We start from the raw sequence: 12,472 nt of genomic DNA, 5'->3' as shown, positions 1-12,472 counted from the left end.
AATATCTACAGAATCTATCTCCTTTTTTTTACAACTTACCGCATCACTGTTCCATCTTATTTTATTATAAACTAACCATAACTTGTCCTCAATATTCTACCTCACTTTAAGAAATACTCAATTGCTCAATTTTATTCTAAAATCCCTATTATTGCCCAATTTTGCTTTAAACTATATTGATCAAACTTATTGTAAACTTCTTTTATTGACCATTTTATTCTATACTTTTTTAAACTAGTATTTTCAACTACAACTTTTATACTATCCTGTCTACCATCTTACTAGCATATTATAACCAAGTCATTGCCATTTTTATTTTTATCATTTTTTTTATTATTCTTTTGCTACCTTAACTTGCGTATTTTGTCCTGTCAATTTAAATCTAGTTATACTCTAATTCTTGTAAACAACTTATATAAGACCTTAGTGCAATTACAATTGAGAGTCTTGTGCCTTTTTTATATTATTAGATTAAACTCAGTTGTACTATAGTCAATACCAAATTCATTATATTAGACCATAGTGCAATTACTAGTGAGAGACTGGTGCTATTTTTAATTTGTATTTTTATATTATTAGATTAAATCTAGTTGTACTATAGCTCATTCTAGCTCAAAACATAGACTTCACAAAAGTCATTATATTAGACCTTAGTGCAATTACAAGTGAGAGTCTTGTTCTATTTTAAATTTGTATTTTTATATTACTAGTTTATACCTAGTTGTACTTTAGTTCATTCCAGCACAACACATAGACAACATTAACTTCATTATGTGTAGTAGTGACTATACTCTATATGACCAAAATACTCTAGCTATATACTTATCCAAGCTTCCCACCACTACAGATATCAGTACTAGAACTCAACACACAACTCAGGATATAAATAACCATAATTTAAACCTTGAAGATGATTGATCACGTTGACCCTGATCTAAACCTCCATAATCTGACACCCAATCAAAACCTATTGGAAAGTAACTGCCTTTATTACACAGCATCACAAGCCAGCACTATCCTAAACAATGCTAAAAGTCTATCAGTACTTAACTACAACATCAGGTCCTTAAGCAAACACTATGATGACCTCCTGGCACTCCTTGAATCACTAAAGACACCCTTCTCCTGCATTATTCTTACTGAGACCTGGCTTAAGCAGGACACAATAGATATCTACCCCCTACCAGGATACACAGCAATTCACAACTGCAGACCAAACCAAGTTGGGGGTGGTATTGCAATCTATTACTCTAACCAATTATCTTGTATTAGCACCACTTGCTTTAGTGATGAATATGGGGAATACATTTTTGCTAATTTTACTGTAAAAAACCTTAAGACACCTATAACAATCGGTGCCATTTACCGGATACCTCACACAAACATCCCAAATTTCAGTGAGAAATTAAAGTCACTAATAACAAACAGACAAATGAATAAGCACCACCTTCTCTTAGCTGGAGACTTCAACATCAACCTTGGCTTACTAGATGATCAGCCTGTAACTGATTTCATCAACAATATGAACAACACACTTCTCATACCAACAATAACTAAACCAACCAGGCTCACTGAGACAAGTGCAACCATAATAGACCACATATGGACCAATATACTAGCCCCCCTTAAATCAGGGATAATCACAGATAGCACTACAGACCACTACCCTACCTTCCTCCTGACAAACATTAATAAACCACCACCTGAATACAACAAAGTCTCATTTAGACTCCATGACGAGGCCTCAATAAGGAAGTTCACAGCTGACCTAGAGATTGTTGACTGGCCTACAGAATTCTCCAAGGCCAATGGTATTGATGACTGGACAGACATTTTTCTTAACAAATTACTTAGACTATACAACAAACATTGTCCTATAAAAACGAAACAGATCACAAACAAACGGCTTGGTTGCCCATGGCTAACCAGCACCATTCTGAAATCCATTGACAAGAAACACCAATATGAAAAGCAATATAGACAGGGCTTAATACACAAAGATATTCTTAAACACTATTCATCAGTTCTCACCAAAGTAATAAAGAAAGCCAAACAACTATACTTCTCCAGTAGATTCACAGACCCTAGAGGAGATATAAAAAAGACCTGGAAAACATTCTCTCAGATTCTAGGGACCCACAAACTGAAAAAAAAGAATATTGTCCTAACTAAACCTAATGAAACACCACTACATCCCACTGACATAGCTAACAAGATAAACGACTTCTTCTCAACCATAGGATCTAATCTCGCCAATAAAATCCCACATACCAATGCCCATGCCAGGGACTACCTAGATGGGAATTTCCCAAATTCCTTCTATCTTGCACCAACTGAGCCCTCGGAAGTCACCGAGATTATAAAGTCACTTAAAAACAACTCAGGGAATCTGTCTAATGTCCCACCATTACTGTACAAGCGAGCGGCCCATATCCTTTCGCATGCTATTTCATTACTTTTTAACAAGTCACTAGAAACTAGCACCTTCCCAAAACTACTCAAGATGGCAAGGGTTACACCAATACATAAAGGTGGTGACCCTACAGACTTAAACAACTATAGACCAATATCAAACTTACCATTGCTATCCAAAATCTTTGAGAAACTCGTGCACAGGAGACTATATTCATTTATAACAGCACAAAACATACTCAACCCCTGCCAATTTGGTTTTAGGAAAAATGAAAGCACTAATGATGCAATCATAAAAATGCTAGATCTGCTTTACACAGCATTGGAAAATAAGGAATATCCACTAGGAATTTTTATTGACCTAAGAAAAGCTTTTGACACAGTAGACCACGACATCCTACTCCACAAACTTGACCATTACGGTATAAGAGGCCATGCGCTTGCTTATTTCAAATCTTACCTTACTAATAGGTATCAGTATGTTACCATTAAAGACACAGCATCAACAACACGGCCACTTGATACTGGAGTTCCGCAGGGAAGTGTCCTTGGTCCCCTGCTCTTCCTCATATACATCAATGATCTTCCAAACGTATCCCAACGCCTGAAACCCATTCTTTTTGCTGACGACACGACTTATGTCATCTCTCACCCTAATCTTGCCACCCTCAACACCATTGTTAATGAGGAGCTGATTAAAATATCGACTTGGATGACAGCCAATAAACTTACGCTTAACACTGACAAAACCTACTATATTATGTTTGGTAGCAGAGCAGGAGATGCACAAATTAACATTAAGATCGACAACACTCTAATTACCAGACATAATGAGGGCAAATTCCTAGACCTATACCTAGACAACACCCTGAATTTCAGCACCCATATTCAACACATAACCAAAAAAGTATCCAAAACAGTTGGGATCCTCTCCAAGATACGATACTACATGCCGCAAAATGCCCTTCTCACACTATACCACTCATTTATCCATACCTCACCTATGCTATTTGTGCTTGGGGATCAACTGCAGCAACACACCTAAAGCCAATAATAACCCAACAAAAAGCTGCAGTAAGAATGATCACTAAATCCCATCCCTGTCAACACACCTCCCCCACCCTTCATAGATCTAAACTTACTCCCTGTTCAGTACATCCACACTTACTACTGTGCAATCTACATCTACAGGACCTTAAACTCCAATATCAACCTTGACCTAAAACGCTTTCTTGATAGTTGTGACAGAACCCACAGGCATAACACCAGACACAAACATCTCTACGACATTCCCCGTGTCCGACTAAACCTTTACAAAAATTCAGTGTATGTCAAAGGCCCTATAATCTGGAACACCCTACCCGAGAACTCTAGAACTGCAGACACATTCATCGCTTTCAAAACTGCCAATAGAAAACATCTTATCTCCCTGATACACCCCATCAACTAACTACACGAATACCACCTGGTGGTTCACACTTACACTCACTCACCCATTTGACCATAAACAGAAATATTAATCTCAATCTTAAAATAATGAATCCTATGATACTCCAATACTGAAACTATGTACTGTGCCAAAACAAAAGCATTCACATTGCTAAACTCACAAACTAGTATTTAGTCACTTAGCCATAATACCAACTTACCTCATAATTTGCAATATTTTAAAATAAAGAATTAAACTAAGTCTGCCCGAAATGCCTAGCCATGCTAGGCGTTCTAGTGGTACACTCTGTAATCATTATTTAACTACATGTAAACCACACAACAACCAAATTCTGTAAATTCAACATTGTAATCTTTATAGAGAATAAACTTTGAATTTGAATTTGAATTTGAATGTGAGTTATTGTGTTGCAGGACACGGGCAGCTGGGCCACGCAGTGGGACATGCACGATGAAGCTGAGAAGATGAAACTGAGGGGTAAATGATACTAGTGGCTTGTGATGGCAGGGTGTGCACTGTACTGCCGTGGGGGGGGAGTACAGCGGTGTGTACAGTGCTACCTCGGAACAACTGCCATGATATTTTATAACAGGAGATAGAAAAATTTGTTTCCCGTTATTATTATTATTATTATTATTATTATTATTATTATTATTATTATTATTACTGAGTGAACTTAATATTTATGATGAATTTACCATCTTTAATGGGTGTGCGGCGCTCACCTAGCATACCCAAGATATACCCTCCTTGTAAATACCCCTCCCCCTCTTAAGTGGGTGTGCCTTCGTGCAGGTGAAGGACTCTTGATCCAGGGAGTTGGAGCTGTCCCTTCCCACTTGGTGACTGTCTCCCGTTTCCTCAAGTGTTGTAAGGTCAACACTGAGCTGAGCTGCCGGTCACAGCTCAAGCTCTAAGTTTGGTTATACATTTCCCCGAATAAAGCTGATCTAAGCTGAGCTTATTTTCTTCACTCACAGTAGATATATTGTTTCACTATACTGAGTACTTGCTTACAGTGTTCAAACACTGTAAAGTATGTACAGTGAGCCGTATGTGTTATGTGTTTATTGTCAGCACACACTGTAATCACACACCGTCAGGACACATGCCATCGTCACACCGTCAGTACACACCGTAATCACAGACTCTCAGCACACACACCATCGTCAAACACCGTCAGCACACACACCATCGTCACATACCGTCAGTACTCTTGCTGATATCATATCACCTCACACACAGGTCGACCCAGCACCAGGCTGACGGAGAGTATGGCGCGAAGACGATCCCAGCCAGCTCTCTATTTCTACACGGGCGCCAGCACTCCACCTTGTCAGCCAGTGAGTGTCAGCACCTGTTATAGCCCGCTGTCTGTATCCTGTGTATCAGTCTCTCTCTCTCTCTCTCTCTCTCTCTCTCTCTCTCTCTCTCTCTCTTTCTCTATCTCTCTCTCTCTCTTTCTCTATCTATCTATCTATCTGTCTGTCTAACTCTCTATCTATTTATTTATCTATCTACCTATCCGTGAGCCTCTCCTTTCTGATGTGTATGGGATAGGCTATCCCGAGAGATGGTAATTCCTAAGTTAGGTTAGGTTGGGTGTGGTAATGTCTGAGGATCTCACTAAGGATCACAACAATGCCACTATCACATCTGCAAGGAAAATGATAAGATGGATAATGAGAACATTCAAGACAAGAGATGCCAAGCCTATGATGATCCTTTCTAAATCACTTGCTCTCTCTAGGCTGGAATACTGCTGTACATTAACATATCCATTCAAGGCAGGTGAAACTGCAGATCTAAAGAATGTACTGAGAACCTTTACTGCATATATAAGTTCCATCAAACACCTTAACTACTGGGAACGTCTGGAAGCACTTGACTTGTACTCACTGGAGCGCAGGCGAGAGAGATATATCATAATCTACACCTGGAAGATCCTGGAGGGACTGGTCCCTAATCTGCGCACAGAAATCACTCTCTACGAAAGCAAAAGACTTGGCAGGCGATGCAATATAACCCCAGTGAAAAGTAGGGGCGCCACTGGTACACTAAGAGAAAACACAATACACGTAATTGTCCGCGGCCCAAGACTGTTCAACAGCCTCCCATCAGCCATAAGGGGAATTACCAATAGACCCCTGGTTGTCTTCAAGAGGGAGCTGGACAGATACCTAAAGTCAGTGCCGGATTAGCCGGGCTGTGGTTCGTACGTTGGACTACGTGCGGCCAGCAGTAACAGCCTCTTTGATCAGGCCCTGATCCACTAGGTGGCCTGGTCATGGACCGGGCCGCGGGGGCGCTGATCCCCGGTACACCCTCCAGGTAGACTCCAGGTGGATTAGGTAAGATTCGTCAGGAAACAGGACAAATGTTTCCTGACGCGGGTCTTAGTCATATAGTGACCCTCCACTGAAGCTTTAGGTGATCTGACCAAAGCCTTCCACTGGCTTACCAGAGGTAAGGGTAAAGCTGGTGTCTCCAAGAAGAACCCTGCTACGTCAGCCACCTTGCTGTGCGTCAGCCACTCTGATGTGTCAGCCACTGTGCTGTGTCAGCCAACCTTTCTGGTCAGGTCCCACGTTATCTAGTTGTCTTTAATGTTATCATTTGTTTCAATACCTTATTAATTAACATGGTGTATGTGTGATATTAACATTATTATGCTCGTGTGAGTGTATCCTGGCTATACTAGTGTGGTAGTGGTGAGTGGTAGTGGTGAGTGGTAGTGGTGAGTGGTAGTGGTGAGTGGTAGTGGTGAGTGGTAGTGGTGAGTGGTAGTGGTGAGTGGTAGTGGTGAGTGGTAGTGGTGAGTGGTGGTGAGTGGTAGTGGTGAGTGGTAGTGGTGAGTGGTAGTGGTGAGTTGTAGTGATGAGTGGTAGTGGTGAGTGGTAGTGGTGAGTGGTAGTGGTGAGTGGTAGTGGTGAGTGGTAGTGGTAAGTTGTAGTGATGAGTGGTAGTGGTGAGTGGTAGTGATGAGTGGTGGTGAGTGGTAGTGGTGAGTGGTGGTGAGTGGTAGTGGTGAGTGGTAGTGATGAGTGGTAGTGGTGAGTGGTAGTGGTGAGTGGTAGTGATGAGTGGTAGTGGTGAGTTGTAGTGATGAGTGGTAGTGGTGAGTGGTAGTGATGAGTGGTAGTGATGAGTGGTAGTGGTGAGTTGTAGTGATGAGTGGTAGTGGTGAGTTGTAGTGGTGAGTGGTGGTGAGTGGTAGTGGTGAGTGGTAGTGATGAGTGGTAGTGGTGAGTTGTAGTGATGAGTGGTAGTGGTGAGTGGTAGTGGTGAGTGGTAGTGGTGAGTGGTGGTGAGTGGTAGTGGTGAGTGGTAGTGGTGAGTGGTAGTGGTGAGTGGTGGTGAGTGGTAGTGGTGAGTGGTAGTGATGAGTGGTAGTGGTGAGTGGTAGTGGTGAGTGGTAGTGGTGAGTGGTGGTGAGTGGTAGTGGTGAGTGGTAGTGGTGAGTGGTAGTGGTGAGTGGTGGTGAGTTGTAGTGGTGAGTGGTAGTGGTGAGTGGTAGTGATGAGTGGTAGTGGTGAGTTGTAGTGATGAGTGGTAGTGGTGAGTTGTAGTGATGAGTGGTAGTGGTGAGTGGTAGTGGTGAGTGGTAGTGATGAGTGGTAGTGGTGAGTTGTAGTGATGAGTGGTAGTGATGAGTGGTAGTGGTGAGTTGTAGTGATGAGTGGTAGTGGTGAGTGGTAGTGGTGAGTTGTAGTGATGAGTGGTAGTGATGAGTGGTAGTGGTGAGTTGTAGTGATGAGTGGTGAGTGGTAGTGGTGAGTTGTAGTGATGAGTGGTAGTGATGAGTGGTAGTGGTGAGTTGTAGTGATGAGTGGTAGTGGTGAGTGGTAGTGGTGAGTTGTAGTGATGAGTGGTAGTGATGAGTGGTAGTGGTGAGTGGTAGTGGTGAGTGGTAGTGATGAGTGGTAGTGGTGAGTTGTAGTGATGAGTGGTAGTGGTGAGTGGTAGTGGTGAGTTGTAGTGATGAGTGGTAGTGGTGAGTGGTAGTGATGAGTGGTAGTGGTGAGTGGTAGTGGTGAGTGGTAGTGGTGAGTGGTAGTGATGAGTGGTAGTGGTGAGTGGTAGTGATGAGTGGTAGTGGTGAGTGGTAGTGGTGAGTTGTAGTGAGTGGTAGTGGTGAGGTAGTGGTGAGTGGTAGTGGTGAGTGTAGTGAGTGGTAGTGGTGAGTTGTAGTGATGAGTGGTAGTGGTGAGTGGTAGTGGTGAGTGGTAGTGGTGAGTGGTAGTGATGAGTGGTAGTGGTGAGTTGTAGTGATGAGTGGTAGTGGTGAGTGGTAGTGGTGAGTGGTAGTGGTGAGTGGTAGTGATGAGTGGTAGTGGTGAGTGGTAGTGGTGAGTGGTAGTGGTGAGTTGTAGTGATGAGTGGTAGTGGTGAGTGGTAGTGGTGAGTGGTAGTGATGAGTGGTAGTGGTGAGTTGTAGTGATGAGTGGTAGTGGTGAGTGGTAGTGGTGAGTGGTAGTGGTGAGTGGTAGTGATGAGTGGTAGTGATGAGTGGTAGTGGTGAGTGGTAGTGGTGAGTGGTGGTGAGTGGTAGTGGTGAGTGGTAGTGGTGAGTGGTAGTGGTGAGTGGTAGTGATGAGTGGTAGTGGTGAGTGGTAGTGGTGAGTGGTGGTGAGTGGTAGTGGTGAGTGGTAGTGGTGAGTGGTAGTGGTGAGTGGTGTGTGAGTGGTAGTGGTGAGTGGTAGTGTTGAGTGGTAGTGGTGAGTGGTAGTGGTGAGTGGTAGTGGTGAGTGGGTGGTGAGTGGTGAGTGGTGGTGGGTGGTGTAGTGGTGAGTGTGATGAGTGGTAGTGGTGTAGTGGTAGTGGTGAGTGGTAGTGGTGAGTGGTAGTGATGAGTGGTAGTGGTGAGTGGTAGTGGTGAGTGGTAGTGGTGAGTGGTAGTGGTGAGTGGTAGTGGTGAGTGGTAGTGGTGAGTGGTAGTGGTAAGTGGTAGTGGTGAGTGGTAGTGGTGAGTGGTAATGGTAGTGGTGAGTGGTAGTGGTGAGTGGTAGTGGTAAGTGGTAGTGGTGAGTGGTAGTGGTGAGTGGTAGTGGTAGTGGTGAGTGGTAGTGGTGAGTGGTAGTGGTAGTGGTGAGTGGTAGTGGTGAGTGGTAGTGGTGAGTGGTAGTGGTGAGTGGTAGTGGTGAGTGGTAGTGGTGAGTGGTAGTGGTGAGTGGTAGTGGTGAGTGGTAGTGGTGAGTGGTAGTGGTGAGTGGTAGTGGTGAGTGGTAGTGGTGAGTGGTAGTGGTGAGTGGTAGTGGTGAGTGGTAGTGGTGAGTGGTAGTGGTGAGTGGTAGTGGTGAGTGGTAGTGGTGAGTGGTAGTGGTGAGTGGTAGTGGTGAGTGGTAGTGGTGAGTGGTAGTGGTGAGTGGTAGTGGTGAGTGGTAGTGGTGAGTGGTAGTGGTGAGTGGTGAGTGTAGTGGTAGTGGTGAGTGGTAGTGGTGAGTGGTAGTGGTGAGTGGTAGTGATGAGTGGTAGTGGTGAGTGGTAGTGGTGAGTGGTAGTGGTGAGTGGTAGTGGTGAGTGGTAGTGGTGAGTGGTAGTGATGAGTGGTAGTGGTGAGTGGTAGTGGTGAGTGGTAGTGGTGAGTGGTAGTGGTGAGTGGTAGTGGTGAGTGGTAGTGGTGAGTGGTAGTGGTGAGTGGTAGTGAGTGGTAGTGGTGAGTGGTAGTGGTGAGTTGTAGTGGTGAGTTGTAGTGTTGAGTGGTAGTGGTGAGTGGTAGTGGTGAGTGGTAGTGGTGAGTGGTAGTGGTGAGTGGTAGTGGTGAGTGGTAGTGGTGAGTGGTAGTAGTGAGTGGTAGTGGTGAGTGGTAGTGGTGAGTGGTAGTGGTGAGTGGTAGTGGTGAGTGGTAGTGGTGAGTGGTAGTGGTGAGTGGTAGTGGTGAGTGGTAGTGGTGAGTGGTAGTGGTGAGTGGTAGTGGTGAGTGGTAGTGGTGAGTGGTAGTGGTGAGTGGTGAGTGGTGAGTGGTAGTGGTGAGTGGTAGTGGTGAGTGGTAGTGTAGTGGTGAGTGGTAGTGTGAGTGAGTGGTGGTGAGTGGTCGTGGTGAGTGGTAGTGGTGAGTGGTAGTGGTGAGTGGTAGTGGTGAGTGGTAGTGGTGAGTGGTAGTGGTGAGTGGTAGTGGTGAGTGGTAGTGGTGTGTGGTAGTGGTGAGTGGTAGTGGTGAGTGGTAGTGGTGTGTGGTAGTGGTGAGTGGTAGTGGTGAGTGGTAGTGGTGAGTGGTAGTGGTGAGTGGTAGTGGTGAGTGGTAGTGGTGAGTGGTAGTGGTGAGTGGTAGTGATGAGTGGTAGTGGTGAGTGGTGAGTGGTAGTGGTGAGTGGTAGTGGTGAGTGGTAGTGGTGAGTGGTAGTGGTGAGTGGTAGTGATGAGTGGTAGTGGTGAGTGGTAGTGGTGAGTGGTAGTGATGAGTGGTAGTGGTGAGTGGTAGTGGTGAGTGGTAGTGGTGAGTGGTAGTGGTGAGTGGTAGTGGTGAGTGGTAGTGGTGAGTGGTAGTGGTGAGTGGTAGTGGTGAGTGGTAGTGGTGAGTGGTAGTGGTGAGTGGTAGTGGTAGTGGTGAGTGGTAGTGGTGAGTGGTAGTGGTGAGTGGTAGTGGTGAGTGGTAGTGGTAGTGGTGAGTGGTAGTGGTGAGTGGTAGTGGTGAGTGGTAGTGGTGAGTGGTAGTGGTGGTGAGTGGTAGTGGTGGTAGATGAGTGGTGGTGAGTGGTAGTGTGAGTGGTAGTGGTGTAGTGTAGTGGTGAGTGGTGAGTGGTAGTGATGAGTGTAGTGGTGGTGAGTGGTAGTGGTGAGTGGTAGTGGTGAGTGGTAGTGGTGAGTGGTAGTGGTGAGTGGTAGTGGTGAGTGGTGAGTGGTAGTGGTGAGTGGTAGTGGTGAGTGGTAGTGGTGAGTGGTAGTGGTGAGTGGTAGTGGTGAGTGGTGAGTGGTAGTGGTGAGTGGTGAGTGGTAGTGGTGAGTGGTAGTGGTGAGTGGTAGTGGTGAGTGGTAGTGGTGAGTGGTAGTGGTGAGTGGTAGTGGTGAGTGGTAGTGATGAGTGGTAGTGGTGAGTGGTAGTGGTGAGTGGTAGTGGTGAGTGGTAGTGGTGAGTGGTAGTGGTGAGTGGTGGTGAGTGGTAGTGGTGAGTGGTAGTGGTGAGTGGTAGTGGTGAGTGGTAGTGGTGAGTGGTAGTGGTGAGTGGTAGTGGTGAGTGGTAGTGGTGAGTGGTAGTGATGAGTGGTAGTGGTGAGTGGTAGTGGTGAGTGGTAGTGGTGAGTGGTAGTGGTGAGTGGTAGTGGTAGTGGTGAGTGGTAGTGGTAAGTGGTGAGTGGTGGTGAGTGGTAGTGATGAGTGGTAGTGGTGAGTGGTGTAGTGGTGAGTGGTAGTGGTGAGTGGTAGTGGTGAGTGGTAGTGGTGAGTGGTAGTGGTGAGTGGTAGTGGTGAGTGGTAGTGGTGAGTGGTAGTGGTGAGTGGTAGTGGTGAGTGGTAGTAGTGAGTGGTAGTAGTGAGTGGTAGTGGTGAGTGGTAGTGCTGAGTGGTAGTGGTGAGTGGTAGTGATGAGTGGTAGTGGTGAGTGGTAGTGATGAGTGGTAGTGGTGAGTGGTAGTTGAGTGGTAGTGGTGAGTGGTGAGTGGTAGTGGTGAGTGGTAGTGGTGAGTGGTAGTGGTGAGTGGTAGTGGTGAGTGGTAGTGGTGAGTGGTGAGTGGTAGTGGTGAGTGGTAGTGGTGAGTGGTAGTGGTGAGTGGTAGTGGTGAGTGGTAGTGGTGAGTGGTAGTGGGGTGTGATAGTGGTGAGTGGTAGTGGTGAGTGGTGGTGCTGAGTGGTAGTGCTAAGTGGTAGTGCTAAGTGGTAGTGCTGAGTGGTAGTGCTGAGTGGTGGTGGTGCTGAGTGGTAGTGCTGAGTGGTAGTGCTGAGTGGTAGTGCTGAGTGGTAGTGGTGAGTGGTAGTGGTGAGTGGTAGTGGTGAGTGGTAGTGGTGAGTGGTAGTGGTGAGTGGTAGTGGTGAGTGGTAGTGGTGAGTGGTAGTGGTGAGTGGTAGTGGTGAGTGGTAGTGGTGAGTGGTAGTGGTGAGTGGTGAGTGGTAGTGGTGAGTGGTAGTGGTGAGTGGTAGTGGTGAGTGGTAGTGGTGAGTGGTGAGTGGTAGTGGTGAGTGGTAGTGGTGAGTGGTGGTGGTGAGTGGTAGTGGTGGGTGGTAGTGGTGGAGTGGTAGTGAGTGTAGTGGTGGTAGTGGTGAGTGGTGGTGAGTGGTAGTGGTGAGTGGTAGTGGTGAGTGGTGGTGTGTGGAGTGGTGAGTGGTGAGTGGTAGTGGTGTGTGGTAGTGGTGTGTGGTAGTGGTGAGTGGTAGTGGTGAGTGGTGAGTGGTTGTGCTTGGTTGTGGTGAGTGGTAGTGGTGAGTGGTAGTGGTGAGTGGTAGTGGTGAGTGGTAGTGGTGAGTGGTAGTGGTGAGTGGTAGTGGTGAGTGGTAGTGGTGAGTGGTAGTGGTGAGTGGTAGTGGTGAGTGGTGGTGGTGAGTGGTAGTGGTGAGTGGTAGTGGTGAGTGGTAGTGGTGAGTGGTAGTGGTGAGTGTTAGTGGTAAGTGTAAGTGGTAGTGGTGAGTGGTGAGTGGTAGTGGTGAGTGGTAGTGGTGAGTGGTAGTGGTGAGTGAGTG

General features: G+C 45.9%; 1 protein-coding gene across 6 annotated transcripts in view; it reads left to right on the top strand.

The window, feature by feature from the left end:
• The window catches only part of LOC128694700 (dynein axonemal intermediate chain 4), a 70,928-nt gene that overhangs the window by 34,170 nt on the left and 24,286 nt on the right, over positions 1–12,472 (top strand). For all 6 annotated transcript variants that reach the window (XM_070095792.1, XM_070095797.1, XM_070095795.1 and 3 more), the window contains 2 exons: positions 4,276–4,339; positions 5,108–5,205. In XM_070095792.1, the coding sequence (XP_069951893.1) occupies positions 4,276–4,339; positions 5,108–5,205 (162 nt within the window). The remainder of the gene's footprint in view (positions 1–4,275; positions 4,340–5,107; positions 5,206–12,472) is intronic.

Source organism: Cherax quadricarinatus, chromosome 51 (assembly GCF_038502225.1).
Source record: "Cherax quadricarinatus isolate ZL_2023a chromosome 51, ASM3850222v1, whole genome shotgun sequence".
NCBI classification, from domain to species: Eukaryota; Metazoa; Arthropoda; class Malacostraca; order Decapoda; family Parastacidae; genus Cherax; species Cherax quadricarinatus.
The sequence above is the reverse complement of the archived record's forward strand: the minus strand, read 5'-3'. Positions and strand labels throughout refer to the sequence as shown.